The 15,145-nt window shown below is 43.7% G+C and overlaps 1 protein-coding gene across 3 annotated transcripts in view; it reads right to left on the bottom strand.

The window, feature by feature from the left end:
* Positions 1–15,145, bottom strand: part of LOC133573042 (uncharacterized) — a 68,898-nt gene that overhangs the window by 23,492 nt on the left and 30,261 nt on the right. For all 3 annotated transcript variants that reach the window (XR_009810736.1, XM_061926023.1, XM_061926024.1), the window contains exons 4-11: positions 14,263–14,361; positions 13,894–14,101; positions 13,777–13,818; positions 10,489–10,589; positions 10,236–10,382; positions 6,487–6,594; positions 702–843; positions 216–644 (exon numbers count right to left, since the gene is read on the bottom strand). Coding sequence is in view for 2 of the 3 variants with exons in the window: in XM_061926023.1 (XP_061782007.1) it covers positions 216–644; positions 702–843; positions 6,487–6,594; positions 10,236–10,382; positions 10,489–10,589; positions 13,777–13,818; positions 13,894–14,101; positions 14,263–14,361 (1,276 nt within the window). In the remaining variant the exon portion in view is untranslated. The remainder of the gene's footprint in view (positions 1–215; positions 645–701; positions 844–6,486; positions 6,595–10,235; positions 10,383–10,488; positions 10,590–13,776; positions 13,819–13,893; positions 14,102–14,262; positions 14,362–15,145) is intronic.

Raw genomic sequence — 15,145 nt, 5'->3', positions numbered from 1 at the left:
CTTTAGCGCAGTTAGATGCGGCTTATAACACGGGGCGGCTTATAGGTGGACAAAGTTTTGAAATATGCCGTTCATTGAAGGCGCGGCTTATAACCCAGGGCGCCTTATGGTGCGGAAAATACGGTACATCATACCTAAACCTAACCCTAACCCTTTTTACCTGACTTGTGTCAGTGCAGCAAGGTGATTTATGACAGTTAGAGGAGAAGGTTCACCTCTGAGCTTCTGGTCTGGCTGAGTGTAGATGGCGCTGTTGGACTGGTTGACCTTGTTGTAGTGGGTGAAGGACCTCTTACTAGGCCCACAGCCTGGCTTCTCCTCCAGCGCACCTCGCTTTTTGGAGCCGGGGCTCTCTTTGGGGAGGACCTTCTTGCGCTTTGCTGCGCTCTTGGGGGTGGACTTGTCTCTGGGGTCATGTGACTGTTTGGGGGTGGACTTGTCTCCGGGGTCATGTGACTGTTTGGGGGTGGACTTGTCTCCGGGGTCATGTGTGGACTTGTCTCCGGGGTCATGTGACAGTTTGCTGAGGGAGATGCAGGCTTCCTTCATTTCCACCTCCATGTCCACCTTCATGCTCGCGCTGGCTCTTCGCTTTTTCCGTCCTCGTCGTCTGTGTTTTGGGACGTGTGGTCCTTCCTTCACACCTGGACATTTGCATGGTCAGTCCCCAGGAGGTCAGTGCAGTGATATTGACAAGGTACCGTTCTCGGAGGACGCAGGTTTGAATCCATCAGGTCCGGAGGGTTGGAAGCCTCCAAGAGCCCAGGCCAACATCTTCTTCAACAGCTCATCTTTCTCACATGAGGATGAAGAAAAGGTCTTCTTGCAGCGCCGAGCCGCCTCCTGACGCACAGGAAGAGCAACGTGAGGTGAGAAGATGCTTTTCTAACTTCTACTGCAGCTAAGGAAAGTCTAGTGGTGAGTAAAAGGAAAGTCTAGTGGTGAGTAAAAAGAAAGTCTAGTGGTGAGTAAAAGGAAAGTCTAGTGGTGAGTAAAAGGAAAGTCTAGTGGTGAGTAAAAGGAAAGTCTAGTGGTGAGTAAAAGGAAAGTCTAGTAGTGAGTAAAAAGAAAGTCTAGTGGTGAGTAAAAGGAAAGTCTAGTGGTGAGTAAAAGGAAAGTCTAGTGGTGAGTAAAAAGAAAGTCTAGTGGTTAGTACAAGGAAAGTCTAGTGGTGAGTATAAGTAAAGTCTAGTGGTGAGTAAAAGGAAAGTCTAGTGGTGAGTAAAAAGAAAGTCTAGTGGTGAGTAAAAGGAAAGTCTAGTGGTGAGTAAAAGGAAAGTCTAGTGGTGAGTAAAAGGAAAGTCTAGTGGTGAGTAAAAGGAAAGTCTAGTAGTGAGTAAAAAGAAAGTCTAGTGGTGAGTAAAAGGAAAGTCTAGTGGTGAGTAAAAGGAAAGTCTAGTGGTGAGTAAAAAGAAAGTCTAGTGGTGAGTACAAGGAAAGTCTAGTGGTGAGTATAAGTAAAGTCTAGTGGTGAGTAAAAGGAAAGTCTAGTGGTGAGTAAAAGGAAAGTCTAGAGGTGAGTAAAAGGAACGTCTAGTGGTGAGTAAAAGGAAAGTCTAGTGGTGAGTAAAAGGAAAGTCTAGTGGTGAGTAAAAGGAAAGTCTAGTGGTGAGTATAAGTAAAGTCTAGTGGTGAGTAAAAGGAAAGTCTAGTGGTGAGTAAAAGTAAAGTCTAGTGGTGAGTAAAAGGAAAGTCTAGTGGTGAGTAAAAGGACAGTCTAGTGGTGAGTATAAGGAAAGTCTAGTGGTGAGTAAAAGGAAAGTCTAGTGGTGAGTAAAAGGACAGTCTAGTGGTGAGTAAAAGGAAAGTCTAATGGTGAGTAAAAGGAAAGTCTAGTGGTGAGTAAAAGGAAAGTCTAGTGGTGAGTAAAAAGAAAGTCTAGTGGTGAGTAAAAGGAAAGTCTAGTGGTGAGTAAAAAGAAAGTCTAGTTGTGAGTAAAAGGAAAGTCTAGTGGTGAGTAAAAGTAAAGTCTAGTGGTGAGTAAAAGGAAAGTCTAGTGGTGAGTAAAAAGAAAGTCTAGTGGTGAGTAAAAGGAAAGTCTAGTGGTGAGTAAAAGGAAAGTCTAGTGGTGAGTAAAAAGAAAGTCTAGTGGTGAGTAAAAGGAAAGTCTAGTGGTGAGTAAAAGGAAAGTCTAGTGGTGAGTAAAAGGAAAGTCTAGTGGTGAGTAAAAGGAAAGTCTAGAGGTGAGTAAAAGGAAAGTCTAGTGGTGAGTAAAAGGAAAGTCTAGTGGTGAGTAAAAGGAAAGTCTAGTGGTGAGTAAAAGGAAAGTCTAGTGGTGAGTAAAAAGAAAGTCTAGTGGTAAGTAAAAGGAAAGTCTAGTGGTGAGTAAAAGGAAAGTCTAATGGTGAGTAAAAGGAAAGTCTAGTGGTGAGTAAAAAGAAAGTCTAGTGGTGAGTAAAAGGAAAGTCTAGTGGTGAGTAAAAAGAAAGTCTAGTGGTAAGTAAAAGGAAAGTCTAGTGGTGAGTAAAAGGAAAGTCTAATGGTGAGTAAAAGGAAAGTCTAGTGGTGAGTAAAAGGAAAGTCTAGTGGTGAGTAAAAGGAAAGTCTAGTGGTGAGTATAAGTAAAGTCTAGTGGTGAGTAAAAGGAAAGTCTAGTGGTGAGTAAAAGGAAAGTCTAGTGGTGAGTAAAAGGAAAGTCTAGTGGTGAGTAAAAGGAAAGTCTAGTGGTGAGTATAAATAAAGTCTAGTGGTGAGTAAAAGGAAAGTCTAGTGGTGAGTAAAAGTAAAGTCTAGTGGTGAGTAAAAGGAAAGTCTAGTGGTGAGTAAAAGGACAGTCTAGTGGTGAGTATAAGGAAAGTCTAGTGGTGAGTAAAAGGACAGTCTAGTGGTGAGTAAAAGGACAGTCTAGTGGTGAGTAAAAGGAAAGTCTAGAGGTGAGTAAAAGGAAAGTCTAGTGGTGAGTAAAAGGAAAGTCTAGAGGTGAGTAAAAGGAAAGTCTAGTGGTGAGTAAAAGGACAGTCTAGTGGTGAGTATAAGGAAAGTCTAGTGGTGAGTAAAAGGAAAGTCTAGAGGTGAGTAAAAGGAAAGTCTAGTGGTGAGTAAAAGGAAAGTCTAGTGGTGAGTAAAAGGAAAGTCTAGTGGTGAGTAAAAGGAAAGACTAGTGGTGAGTAAAAGGAAAGTCTAGAATATGGCAAGTTGAAGACATATTTAACAAACATACAGGTGAGACTCCAACAAGTTGAAGACATATTTAACAAACATACAGGTGAGACTCCAACAAGTTGAAGACATATTTAACAAACATACAGGTGAGGGTCCAACAAGTTGAAGACATATTTAACAAACATACAGGTGAGACTTCAACAAGTTGAAGACATATTTAACAAACATACAGGTGAGACTCCAACAAGTTGAAGACATATTTAACAAACATACAGGTGAGACTCCAACAAGTTGAAGACATATTTAACAAACATACAGGTGAGACTCCAACAAGTTGAAGACATATTTAACAAACATACAGGTGAGACTCCAACAAGTTGAAGACATATTTAACAAACATACAGGTGAGACTCCAACAAGTTGAAGACATATTTAACAAACATACAGGTGAGACTCCAACAAGTTGAAGACATATTTAACAAACATACAGGTGAGACTCCAACAAGTTGAAGACATATTTAACAAACATACAGGTGAGGGTCCAACAAGTTGAAGACATATTTAACAAACATACAGGTGAGAGTCCAACAAGTTGAAGACATATTTAACAAACATACAGGTGAGACTCCAACAAGTTGAAGACATATTTAACAAACATACAGGTGAGACTCCAACAAGTTGAAGACACATTTAACAAACATACAGGTGAGGGTCCAACAAGTTGAAGACATATTTAACAAACATACAGGTGAGGGTCCAACAAGTTGAAGACATATTTAACAAACATACAGGTGAGACTTCAACAAGTTGAAGACATATTTAACAAACATACAGGTGAGACTCCAACAAGTTGAAGACATATTTAACAAACATACAGGTGAGACTCCAACAAGTTGAAGACATATTTAACAAACATACAGGTGAGACTCCAACAAGTTGAAGACATATTTAACAAACATACAGGTGAGACTCCAACAAGTTGAAGACATATTTAACAAACATACAGGTGAGACTCCAACAAGTTGAAGACATATTTAACAAACATACAGGTGAGAGTCCAACAAGTTGAAGACATATTTAACAAACATACAGGTGAGAGTCCAACAAGTTGAAGACACATTTAACAAACATACAGGTGAGACTCCAACAAGTTGAAGACACATTTAACAAACATACAGGTGAGGGTCCAACAAGTTGAAGACATATTTAACAAACATACAGGTGAGAGTCCAACAAGTTGAAGACATATTTAACAAACATACAGGTGAGACTCCAACAAGTTGAAGACATATTTAACAAACATACAGGTGAGACTCCAACAAGTTGAAGACATATTTAACAAACATACAGGTGAGACTCCAACAAGTTGAAGACACATTTAACAAACATACAGGTGAGGGTCCAACAAGTTGAAGACATATTTAACAAACATACAGGTGAGGGTCCAACAAGTTGAAGACATATTTAACAAACATACAGGTGAGACTTCAACAAGTTGAAGACATATTTAACAAACATACAGGTGAGACTCCAACAAGTTGAAGACATATTTAACAAACATACAGGTGAGACTCCAACAAGTTGAAGACATATTTAACAAACATACAGGTGAGACTCCAACAAGTTGAAGACATATTTAACAAACATACAGGTGAGACTCCAACAAGTTGAAGACATATTTAACAAACATACAGGTGAGACTCCAACAAGTTGAAGACATATTTAACAAACATACAGGTGAGAGTCCAACAAGTTGAAGACATATTTAACAAACATACAGGTGAGAGTCCAACAAGTTGAAGACACATTTAACAAACATACAGGTGAGACTCCAACAAGTTGAAGACACATTTAACAAACATACAGGTGAGGGTCCAACAAGTTGAAGACATATTTAACAAACATACAGGTGAGACTCCAACAAGTTGAAGACATATTTAACAAACATACAGGTGAGACTCCAACAAGTTGAAGACATATTTAACAAACATACAGGTGAGACTCCAACAAGTTGAAGACATATTTAACAAACATACAGGTGAGACTCCAACAAGTTGAAGACATATTTAACAAACATACAGGTGAGACTCCAACAAGTTGAAGACATATTTAACAAACATACAGGTGAGGGTCCAACAAGTTGAAGACATATTTAACAAACATACAGGTGAGACTCCAACAAGTTGAAGACATATTTAACAAACATACAGGTGAGAGTCCAACAAGTTGAAGACATATTTAACAAACATACAGGTGAGAGTCCAACAAGTTGAAGACATATTTAACAAACATACAGGTGAGACTCCAACAAGTTGAAGACATATTTAACAAACATACAGGTGAGACTCCAACAAGTTGAAGACATATTTAACAAACATACAGGTGAGAGTCCAACAAGTTGAAGACATATTTAACAAACATACAGGTGAGTCCAACAAGTTGAAGACATATTTAACAAACATACAGGTGAGGGTCCAACAAGTTGAAGACATATTTAACAAACATACAGGTGAGACTCCAACAAGTTGAAGACATATTTAACAAACATACAGGTGAGGGTCCAACAAGTTGAAGACATATTTAACAAACATACAGGTGAGACTCCAACAAGTTGAAGACATATTTAACAAACATACAGGTGAGACTCCAACAAGTTGAAGACATATTTAACAAACATACAGGTGAGAGTCCAACAAGTTGAAGACATATTTAACAAACATACAGGTGAGACTCCAACAAGTTGAAGACATATTTAACAAACATACAGGTGAGTCCAACAAGTTGAAGACATATTTAACAAACATACAGGTGAGACTCCAACAAGTTGAAGACATATTTAACAAACATACAGGTGAGAGTCCAACAAGTTGAAGACATATTTAACAAACATACAGGTGAGAGTCCAACAAGTTGAAGACATATTTAACAAACATACAGGTGAGACTCCAACAAGTTGAAGACATATTTAACAAACATACAGGTGAGACTCCAACAAGTTGAAGACATATTTAACAAACATACAGGTGAGACTCCAACAAGTTGAAGACATATTTAACAAACATACAGGTGAGACTCCAACAAGTTGAAGACATATTTAACAAACATACAGGTGAGAGTCCAACAAGTTGAAGACATATTTAACAAACATACAGGTGAGACTCCAACAAGTTGAAGACATATTTAACAAACATACAGGTGAGAGTCCAACAAGTTGAAGACATATTTAACAAACATACAGGTGAGGGTCCAACAAGTTGAAGACATATTTAACAAACATACAGGTGAGAGTCCAACAAGTTGAAGACATATTTAACAAACATACAGGTGAGACTCCAACAAGTTGAAGACATATTTAACAAACATACAGGTGAGACTCCAACACACCTGCAGACACGCCTCGATGGCGTTCCTGTAGGAGTTGAGGATTCTGAAGGATCTGGAGCAGAAGGTGTCGGAGAAGTCGGCAAACGGCTTCAGCGTGTCCTCGCTCACCTGGAAGCACACCACAAGGACCAAGACAGTCAAGTCCGGACACGTAAAGCCATCACACAAGTTACCATAGGGCAGGTTCCATAGATCAGTGGCTCAGGATACACTGTTCAAATACAGTAGCGTTGTAAGTCTAAAACATCATTAAAAACAAGGCAGAGGTTTCACTTAACAAGTATATCTAATATTTGTGTCCACTGTAGCATTGCACAGTTTGAACAGTAACACTGTGTTTGAATTTTAATGAAGTGATTATTGGGTTACACATACCACTGTATGAAGATCCCTGACATAGAGCACATGGCAAGCTAGCGGTGGAGGGTGTGTCAGTGGATGGTGGAGGGTGTGTCAGTGGATGGTGGAGGGTGTGTCAGTGGATGGTGGAGGGTGTGTCAGTGGATGGTGGAGGGTGTCAGTGGATGGTGGAGGGTGTGTCAGTGGATGGTGTGTCAGTGGATGGTGGAGGGTGTGTCAGTGGATGGTGTGTCAGTGGATGGTGGAGGGTGTGTCAGTGGATGATGGAGGGTGTGTCAGTGGATGGTGGAGGGTGTGTCAGTGGATGATGGAGGGTGTGTCAGTGGATGGTGGAGGGTGTGTCAGTGGATGGTGGAGGGAGGGTGTGTCAGTGGATGGTGGAGGGTGTGTCAGTGGATGGTGGAGGGCGGGTGTGTCAGTGGATGGTGGAGGGTGTGTCAGTGGATGGTGGAGGGTGTGTCAGTGGATGGTGGAGGGCGGGTGTGTCAGTGGATGGTGGAGGGTGTGTCAGTGGATGGTGGAGGGTGTGTCAGTGGATGGTGTGTCAGTAGATGGTGGAGGGTGTGTCAGTGCATGGTGTGTCAGCGGATGGTGGAGGGTGTGTCAGTGGATGATGGAGGGTGTGTCAGTGGATGGTGGAGGGTGTGTCAGTGGATGATGGAGGGTGTGTCAGTGGATGGTGGAGGGTGTGTCAGTGGATGGTGGAGGGTGTGTCAGTGGATGGTGTGTCAGTAGATGGTGGAGGGTGTGTCAGTGGATGATGGAGGGTGTGTCAGTGGATGGTGGAGGGTGTGTCAGTGGATGATGGAGGGTGTGTCAGTGGATGGTGGAGGGTGTGTCAGTGGATGGTGGAGGGTGTGTCAGTGGATGGTGTGTCAGTAGATGGTGGAGGGTGTGTCAGTGCATGGTGTGTCAGCGGATGGTGGAGGGTGTGTCAGTGGATGATGGAGGGTGTGTCAGTGGATGGTGGAGGGTGTGTCAGTGGATGGTGTGTCAGTAGATGGTGGAGGGTGTGTCAGTGCATGGTGTGTCAGCGGATGGTGGAGGGTGTGTCAGTGGATGGTGGAGGGTGTGTCAGTGCATGGTGTGTCAGCGGATGGTGGAGGGTGTGTCAGTGGATGATGGAGGGTGTGTCAGTGGATGGTGGAGGGTGTGTCAGTGGATGGTGGAGGGTGTGTCAGTGGATGGTGGAGGGTGTGTCAGTGGATGGCGGAGGGTGTGTCAGTGGATGGTGGAGGGTGTGTCAGTGGATGGTGGAGGGAGGGTGTGTCAATGGATGGTGGAAGGTGTGTCAGTGGATGGTGGAGGGTGTATCAGTGGATGGTGGAGGGAGGGTGTGTCAGTGGATGGTGGAGGGTGTGTCAGTGGATGGTGTGTCAGCGGATGGTGGAGGGTGTGTCAGTGGATGGTGGAGGGAGGGTGTGTCAGTGGATGATGGAGGGTGTGTCAGTGGATGGTGGAGGGTGTGTCAGTGGATGATGGAGGGTGTGTCAGTGGATGGTGGAGGGTGTGTCAGTGGATGGTGGAGGGAGGGTGTGTCAGTGGATGGTGGAGGGTGTGTCAGTGGATGGTGGAGGGCGGGTGTGTCAGTGGATGGTGGAGGGTGTGTCAGTGGATGGTGGAGGGTGTGTCAGTGGATGGTGGAGGGCGGGTGTGTCAGTGGATGGTGGAGGGTGTGTCAGTGGATGGTGGAGGGTGTGTCAGTGGATGGTGTGTCAGTAGATGGTGGAGGGTGTGTCAGTGCATGGTGTGTCAGCGGATGGTGGAGGGTGTGTCAGTGGATGATGGAGGGTGTGTCAGTGGATGGTGGAGGGTGTGTCAGTGGATGATGGAGGGTGTGTCAGTGGATGGTGGAGGGTGTGTCAGTGGATGGTGGAGGGTGTGTCAGTGGATGGTGTGTCAGTAGATGGTGGAGGGTGTGTCAGTGGATGATGGAGGGTGTGTCAGTGGATGGTGGAGGGTGTGTCAGTGGATGATGGAGGGTGTGTCAGTGGATGGTGGAGGGTGTGTCAGTGGATGGTGGAGGGTGTGTCAGTGGATGGTGTGTCAGTAGATGGTGGAGGGTGTGTCAGTGCATGGTGTGTCAGCGGATGGTGGAGGGTGTGTCAGTGGATGATGGAGGGTGTGTCAGTGGATGGTGGAGGGTGTGTCAGTGGATGGTGTGTCAGTAGATGGTGGAGGGTGTGTCAGTGCATGGTGTGTCAGCGGATGGTGGAGGGTGTGTCAGTGGATGGTGGAGGGTGTGTCAGTGCATGGTGTGTCAGCGGATGGTGGAGGGTGTGTCAGTGGATGATGGAGGGTGTGTCAGTGGATGGTGGAGGGTGTGTCAGTGGATGGTGGAGGGTGTGTCAGTGGATGGTGGAGGGTGTGTCAGTGGATGGCGGAGGGTGTGTCAGTGGATGGTGGAGGGTGTGTCAGTGGATGGTGGAGGGAGGGTGTGTCAATGGATGGTGGAAGGTGTGTCAGTGGATGGTGGAGGGTGTATCAGTGGATGGTGGAGGGAGGGTGTGTCAGTGGATGGTGGAGGGTGTGTCAGTGGATGGTGTGTCAGCGGATGGTGGAGGGTGTGTCAGTGGATGGTGGAGGGTGTGTCAGTGGATGGTGTGTCAGTAGATGGTGGAGGGTGTGTCAGTGCATGGTGTGTCAGCGGATGGTGGAGGGTGTGTCAGTGGATGGTGTGTCAGTGGATGGTGGAGGGAAGGTGTGTCAGTGGATGGCGGAGGGTGTGTCAGTGGATGGTGGAGGGTGTGTCAGTGGATGGGGGAGGGTGTGTCAGTGGATGGTGGAGGGTGTGTCAGTGGATGGTGGAGGGAGGGTGTGTCAGTGGATGGTGGAGGGAGGGTGTGTCAGCGGATGGTGGAGGGAGGGTGTGTCAGTGGATGGTGGAGGGTGTGTCAGTCCATCACCAGCCAGGCATTAAAAAAATAGATCTAAAAATGAGTGATCATCAATCTTCACCAAGACGTGACTTTGGTCACTTAATTGACATCCACAACACCCGAGGGTCTTGTGAGATGACGCTGGCTGCTGCCAGGTCATTATTAAGAAAAAACGACCGACAGGAAGGCCAGAAACACTTTTCATTTCAACAGACTCTCGCGCCGTAGCTGCTGTCAAAACTCTAAAAGACCGACCGCACAGTTCCTGCCTTCACAATAAAAGCGCTGCTCCGTCATTAAACACCTTTCACTTGTTAACCTCTCTTTCATAAATAAATCAACATAAATGATAAATATGAATGACCCCCTTCACTTGGTCAAGTGAAAAGTAGCTGTGCACACCTGCTTTATGGCATTTTAACCAAGCCTTTTATTTTGGACAATAACACAATAATGTTGTGCCGTGAGATTATCATACGGTTACATCTCTTGCTGGGTCATGTGACTCACCTGAGAAAAGATGCTGCATCCGTACCACAACACCATCTTCTTGTTGGCCAGGTCCTGTTTGGACTGACAGGACAGGACCACTGCAGGCCATGGAGCGTAACTCTCTAGCTCCCCCCAGACCAGCTCACCTGCCTCGATACGCCACTCCTGCACACACACACACACACACACACACACACACACACACACACACACACACACACGTTAAGTAACCACGCACGCTGTGCCACCATGTGAAGGTGAAAGATCTTACGCTGGCTAGTCTGGTCCAGCTTGTGGACTTGACGTCAGAGATGTCGGGGGTCTTGACCTCGTCGTCCTCACTGTTCATCACGTACACAAACTCTGGCAAAGCTGCAGAACATGAACATTTAGACAGAAACCAGAGATGCAGTACCCAACACAACCTTTAGGAGATGCTGCAAGTGGTCCTCGCGTTACTTTTTGTGCTTAGGATTTCCATTCATTACCATCAATTTTGGACTATAAGCCATTACGTTTTTCCCTACGCTTTAAAGCCTGTGGCTAATTTATGGATTTTTCCTTCGCTGACGGCCATAATGCAAATAGTTTTCATCAGACACATGCAAATTGTTTGTGCTACGGCGCCACCTTTTGGATGAGTTTGCTCACTGCAGGTGCTGCTGGCTGAAGTGTTTCCTTCTGTCTAAAGCTACCGTATTTTCCGCACTATAAGGCGCACCTAAAAACCACAAATTTTCTCAAAAGCTGACAGTGCGCCTTATAATCCGGTGCGCTTTATATATGGATTAATATTAAGATTCATTTTCATAAAGTTTCGGTCTCGCAACTTCGGTAAACAGCCGCCATCTTTTTTCCCGGTAGAACAGGAAGCGCTTCTTCTTCTACGCAAGCAACCGCCAAGGTAAGCACCTGGCCCCATAGAACAGGAAGCGCTTCTTCTTCTACTGTAAGCAACCACCCGCCCGCGTAGAAGAAGAAAAAGCGCGCGGATATTACCGTATGTTTCATTTCCTTTGTGTGTTCCACAAAATGGCTCCTACTAAGCGTCAGGGATCCGGTTCATGAAAAGACGCAATCTCTCCATCCGCACACGGATTACTATTTCACAGCAACTGATATTCCTGTGAACCGCACTGTGGATACAACGGGAGCATGTACGGTGAATATTCGCACCACAGGGAATGAGAAGTCATCCTTCACTGTGGTTCTAGCTTGCCATGCTAATGGCCAAAAACTTCCACCCATGGTGATATTCAAAAGGAAGACCTTGCCAAAAGAGACCTTTCCAGCCGGCGTCATCATAAAAGCTAACTCGAAGGGATGGATGAAGAAAAGATGAGCGAGTGGTTAAGGTAAGTTTAAGTTTACGCGAAGAGGCCGGGTGGCTTTTTTCACGCAGCTCTGTCCATGTTGATATACGTATGTTTGTGATTGCACATTTGCGTACATTTTGGGAGTGAACAGAGTTGTTAGAACGCTGGTTTTTAATATATTATTAAAGTTTGACTGACCTATCTGACTGTTTTTTTGACATTCCTTTAGCGCAGTTAGATGCGGCTTACAACACGGGGCGGCTTATTGGTGGACAAAGTTTTGAAATATGCCGTTCATTGAAGGCGCGGCTTATAACCCAGGGCGCCTTATGGTGCGGAAAATACGGTAATTGTCCATAGCGTTTCTACTTGTATGGATCCTAAATTCGTCACTCCAAAGCAACTTTTGTAAGTTTTACAATGTAACTAAAACAACTTAACTTTCTAAAAGTGTTTTCATACATATTTGTACGTGCTGTCGTAACGTCGCGAAGCTAGCGGCATTAGCTAATATGCTAACAGGTTTACGAGTGTCTGTGTTAGTTTTAATAACTTACAATAATCATGAATTATCACACTAATAACACAAATGTCACATTTATATTCTTCCCCTTGTCATTTTTAATTCCGTTTTCTGAAACATTTCTAACTGCACTACTGAGCTGCAGCCACCGAAGGCGCTGTTGAGTCTGTCTCAACTACATTTTGTGGCCTGAAGAAGAACGCCATGAGCTCTGCAACTGTCTTTGCGTTATATAGATTTGTAAAATATCTATAAGGAACACCAATTATTGTTCTTATAAGATATAAAAATATGGTTAAATGAACCTTTATATTTATTAAATAAATACACTATGTTATAATTTGTACTGAATGTATATTAGGATTGTGTACATCCCTCATAATCCATTTGTACATAATCACTTTTATTATGATTAGTAACCATGTATTTTAATTAGTTTTTATTCTTGTTAAATAATGTGTATATAAAGGCATAATTAATTATTGTAAATTATATTTAGTCAAATTCCCACTCCTAGATAATATATACAGTATATACCGTATATATATATATATATATATATATATATATATATATATATATATATATATATACCGTATATATATATATATATATATATATATATATATATATATATATATATATATATATATATATATATATATATATATATACATATACATATTAGGGACCATCACTGATGGTGGAAACTTTACACTAGACTTCAGGCAACGTGGATCCTGTGCCTCTCCTGTCTTCCTCCAGACTCTGGGACCTCGATTTCCAAAGGAAATGCAAAATTTGCATGGTTGGGTGATGGTTTGGGGTGCCATGTCATCTGCTGGTGTCGGTCCACTCTGTTTCCTGAGATCCAGGGTCAACGCAGCCGTCTACCAGCAAGTTTTAGAGCACTTCATGCTTCCTGCTGCTGACCTGCTCTATGGAGATGGAGATTTCAAGTTCCAACAGGACTTGGCGCCTGCACACAGCGCAAAATCTACCCGTGCCTGGTTTACGGACCATGGTATTTCTGTTCTAAATTGGCCCGCCAACTCCCCTGACCTTAGCCCCATAGAAAATCTGTGGGGTATTGTGAAAAGGAAGATGCAGAATGCCAGACCCAAAAACGCAGAAGAGTTGAAGGCCACTATCAGAGCAACCTGGGCTCTCATAACACCTGAGCAGTGCCAGAAACTCATGGACTCCATGCCACGCCGCATTAACGCAGTAATTGAGGCAAAAGGAGCTCCAACCAAGTATTGAGTATTGTACATGCTCATATTTTTCATTTTCATACTTTTCAGTTGGCCAACATTTCTAAAAATCCCTTTTTTGTATTAGCCTTAAGTAATATTCTAATTTTGTGACACACGGAATTTTGGATTTTCATTTGTTGCCACTTCAAATCATCAAAATTAAATGAAATAAACATTTGAATGCATCAGTCTGTGTGCAATGAATAAATATAATGTACAAGTTACACCTTTTGAATGCAATTACTGAAATAAATCAAGTTTTTCAAAATATTCTAATTTACTGGCTTTTACCTGTAAATATAATTCACTTCACTAATAGGTTTGCCATTTCTAGTAGATTTCCAGAAAGTTTCCCCTACTTTTTACAATCCCATCTTAACTTCCCATGGACATTTATGGGAAACCTTGGGGAAATATCGCAGACTTTGCAACAACATCTACAGAGAACACGTGACTCGTCTTACTTGGGGACGTTTTTTCTACTTCTTCCGAGACGTCAAACACATCTGAGCAAAGACAGAAAGACAAGGCAGCCATGTTAGTTCACCAGGAAGTGTGTCGTGAATCAAGGGAAGTCTCACCAGAGGAAATGTCCGTGTCCGACCCGTCCGTATCGCTCAGGTTCCACAGACTCTTTCCACGCGTCTTCTTTTTGTCTTGGTCTGGATGCCTGGTCAGGACTCGCGATCTGCGGCGTGTTTGTGGACTCCTGCCTGGTGGAGGTGAAGTCAACTTGGATGCTTCCTCTGCGCTGCGGCACTCAGACAGAAACCTGGCACTGGTGAAAACCTTCCAGGGAATAAAACATAAGGATCCATTGAAGGTGGCCCAGAGGAACACCTCGGCTCTTCAGGTGATGGTCTAAGTCCCATGACTTGTAGGCTTATTTGGAAAGGTTTAGAGGCAAACAGAAAAGCAGGTGTGACCGCGGACACACACTTATAACTCACCTGAACCAAAAGCGGCTTCAAATTCAGAGAGCTGGGCAGGGTCAGCAGGGTCAGCAGGAGGCGACGTAGCAGAGAACCTGGACTCATGGCGGCCAACGTCTACAACAGATCATGTGAGAGTGTTCTTTTTTTAATCCATAGTCATGTTTAGAGCAGCTAGTATTTTCCCATGTAGTGTGTCTTCTCGTGACCTCCTTGCTTTTATCTGATGTCCGCTAGTAAAATCTTTGTTTTGTCTTAAGGGCTTCTGTTGGTCGGCTCACACAGCTGTTTTGGCCAGTTCCTTATCTGTTTTGAAGAAGCAGCTGCACTCTTTTCTGGGCGGGAGGGGCTGTTTTCGCTCTACTTAAGCTGACTCTTTTTGTTTGGATTTAGACCTGGCTTGCTAATGCTATTGTCGAGTTGTAAGGGCTGGTCTCCTGAAGCTTCAGTAAAACGTGGTAATTCTGTCTCTGGGGTCCTTTTTACTCAACATATATGTCATCCAAAAGAATTTGGGATTGACCAGTGTGTTTTATTCCCTGAGAGGAAGACTGGTCGCGCGCAACAACAACAACTCTGAAACTTGTCACTTTATGAATGCGGCCCTATACTTTTGTCCATATCACAAAAATCAGGGTGTCTAAAATGCGGCCCCCCCCTTTTTTTTTAAATACTACAAAAAAAGTGGAATGAATGAGCAAACAGGTATAATGCATACTTGCCAACGTTGAGACCTCCGATTTCGGGAGGTGGGGGGTGGGGGGCGTGGTCGGGGGTGGGGCGAGGTGTGCTTGGGGGCGTGGTTAAAAGGGTAGGAGTATATTGACAGCTAGAATTCACCAAGTCAAGTATTTGATACATATATATATATATATATATATATATATATATATATATATAT

Source organism: Nerophis lumbriciformis, linkage group LG01 (assembly GCF_033978685.3).
Source record: "Nerophis lumbriciformis linkage group LG01, RoL_Nlum_v2.1, whole genome shotgun sequence".
Classification (NCBI taxonomy): Eukaryota; Metazoa; Chordata; class Actinopteri; order Syngnathiformes; family Syngnathidae; genus Nerophis; species Nerophis lumbriciformis.
Note: the sequence above shows the minus strand (reverse complement) of the source record. Positions and strands in the feature narration are given on the sequence as shown.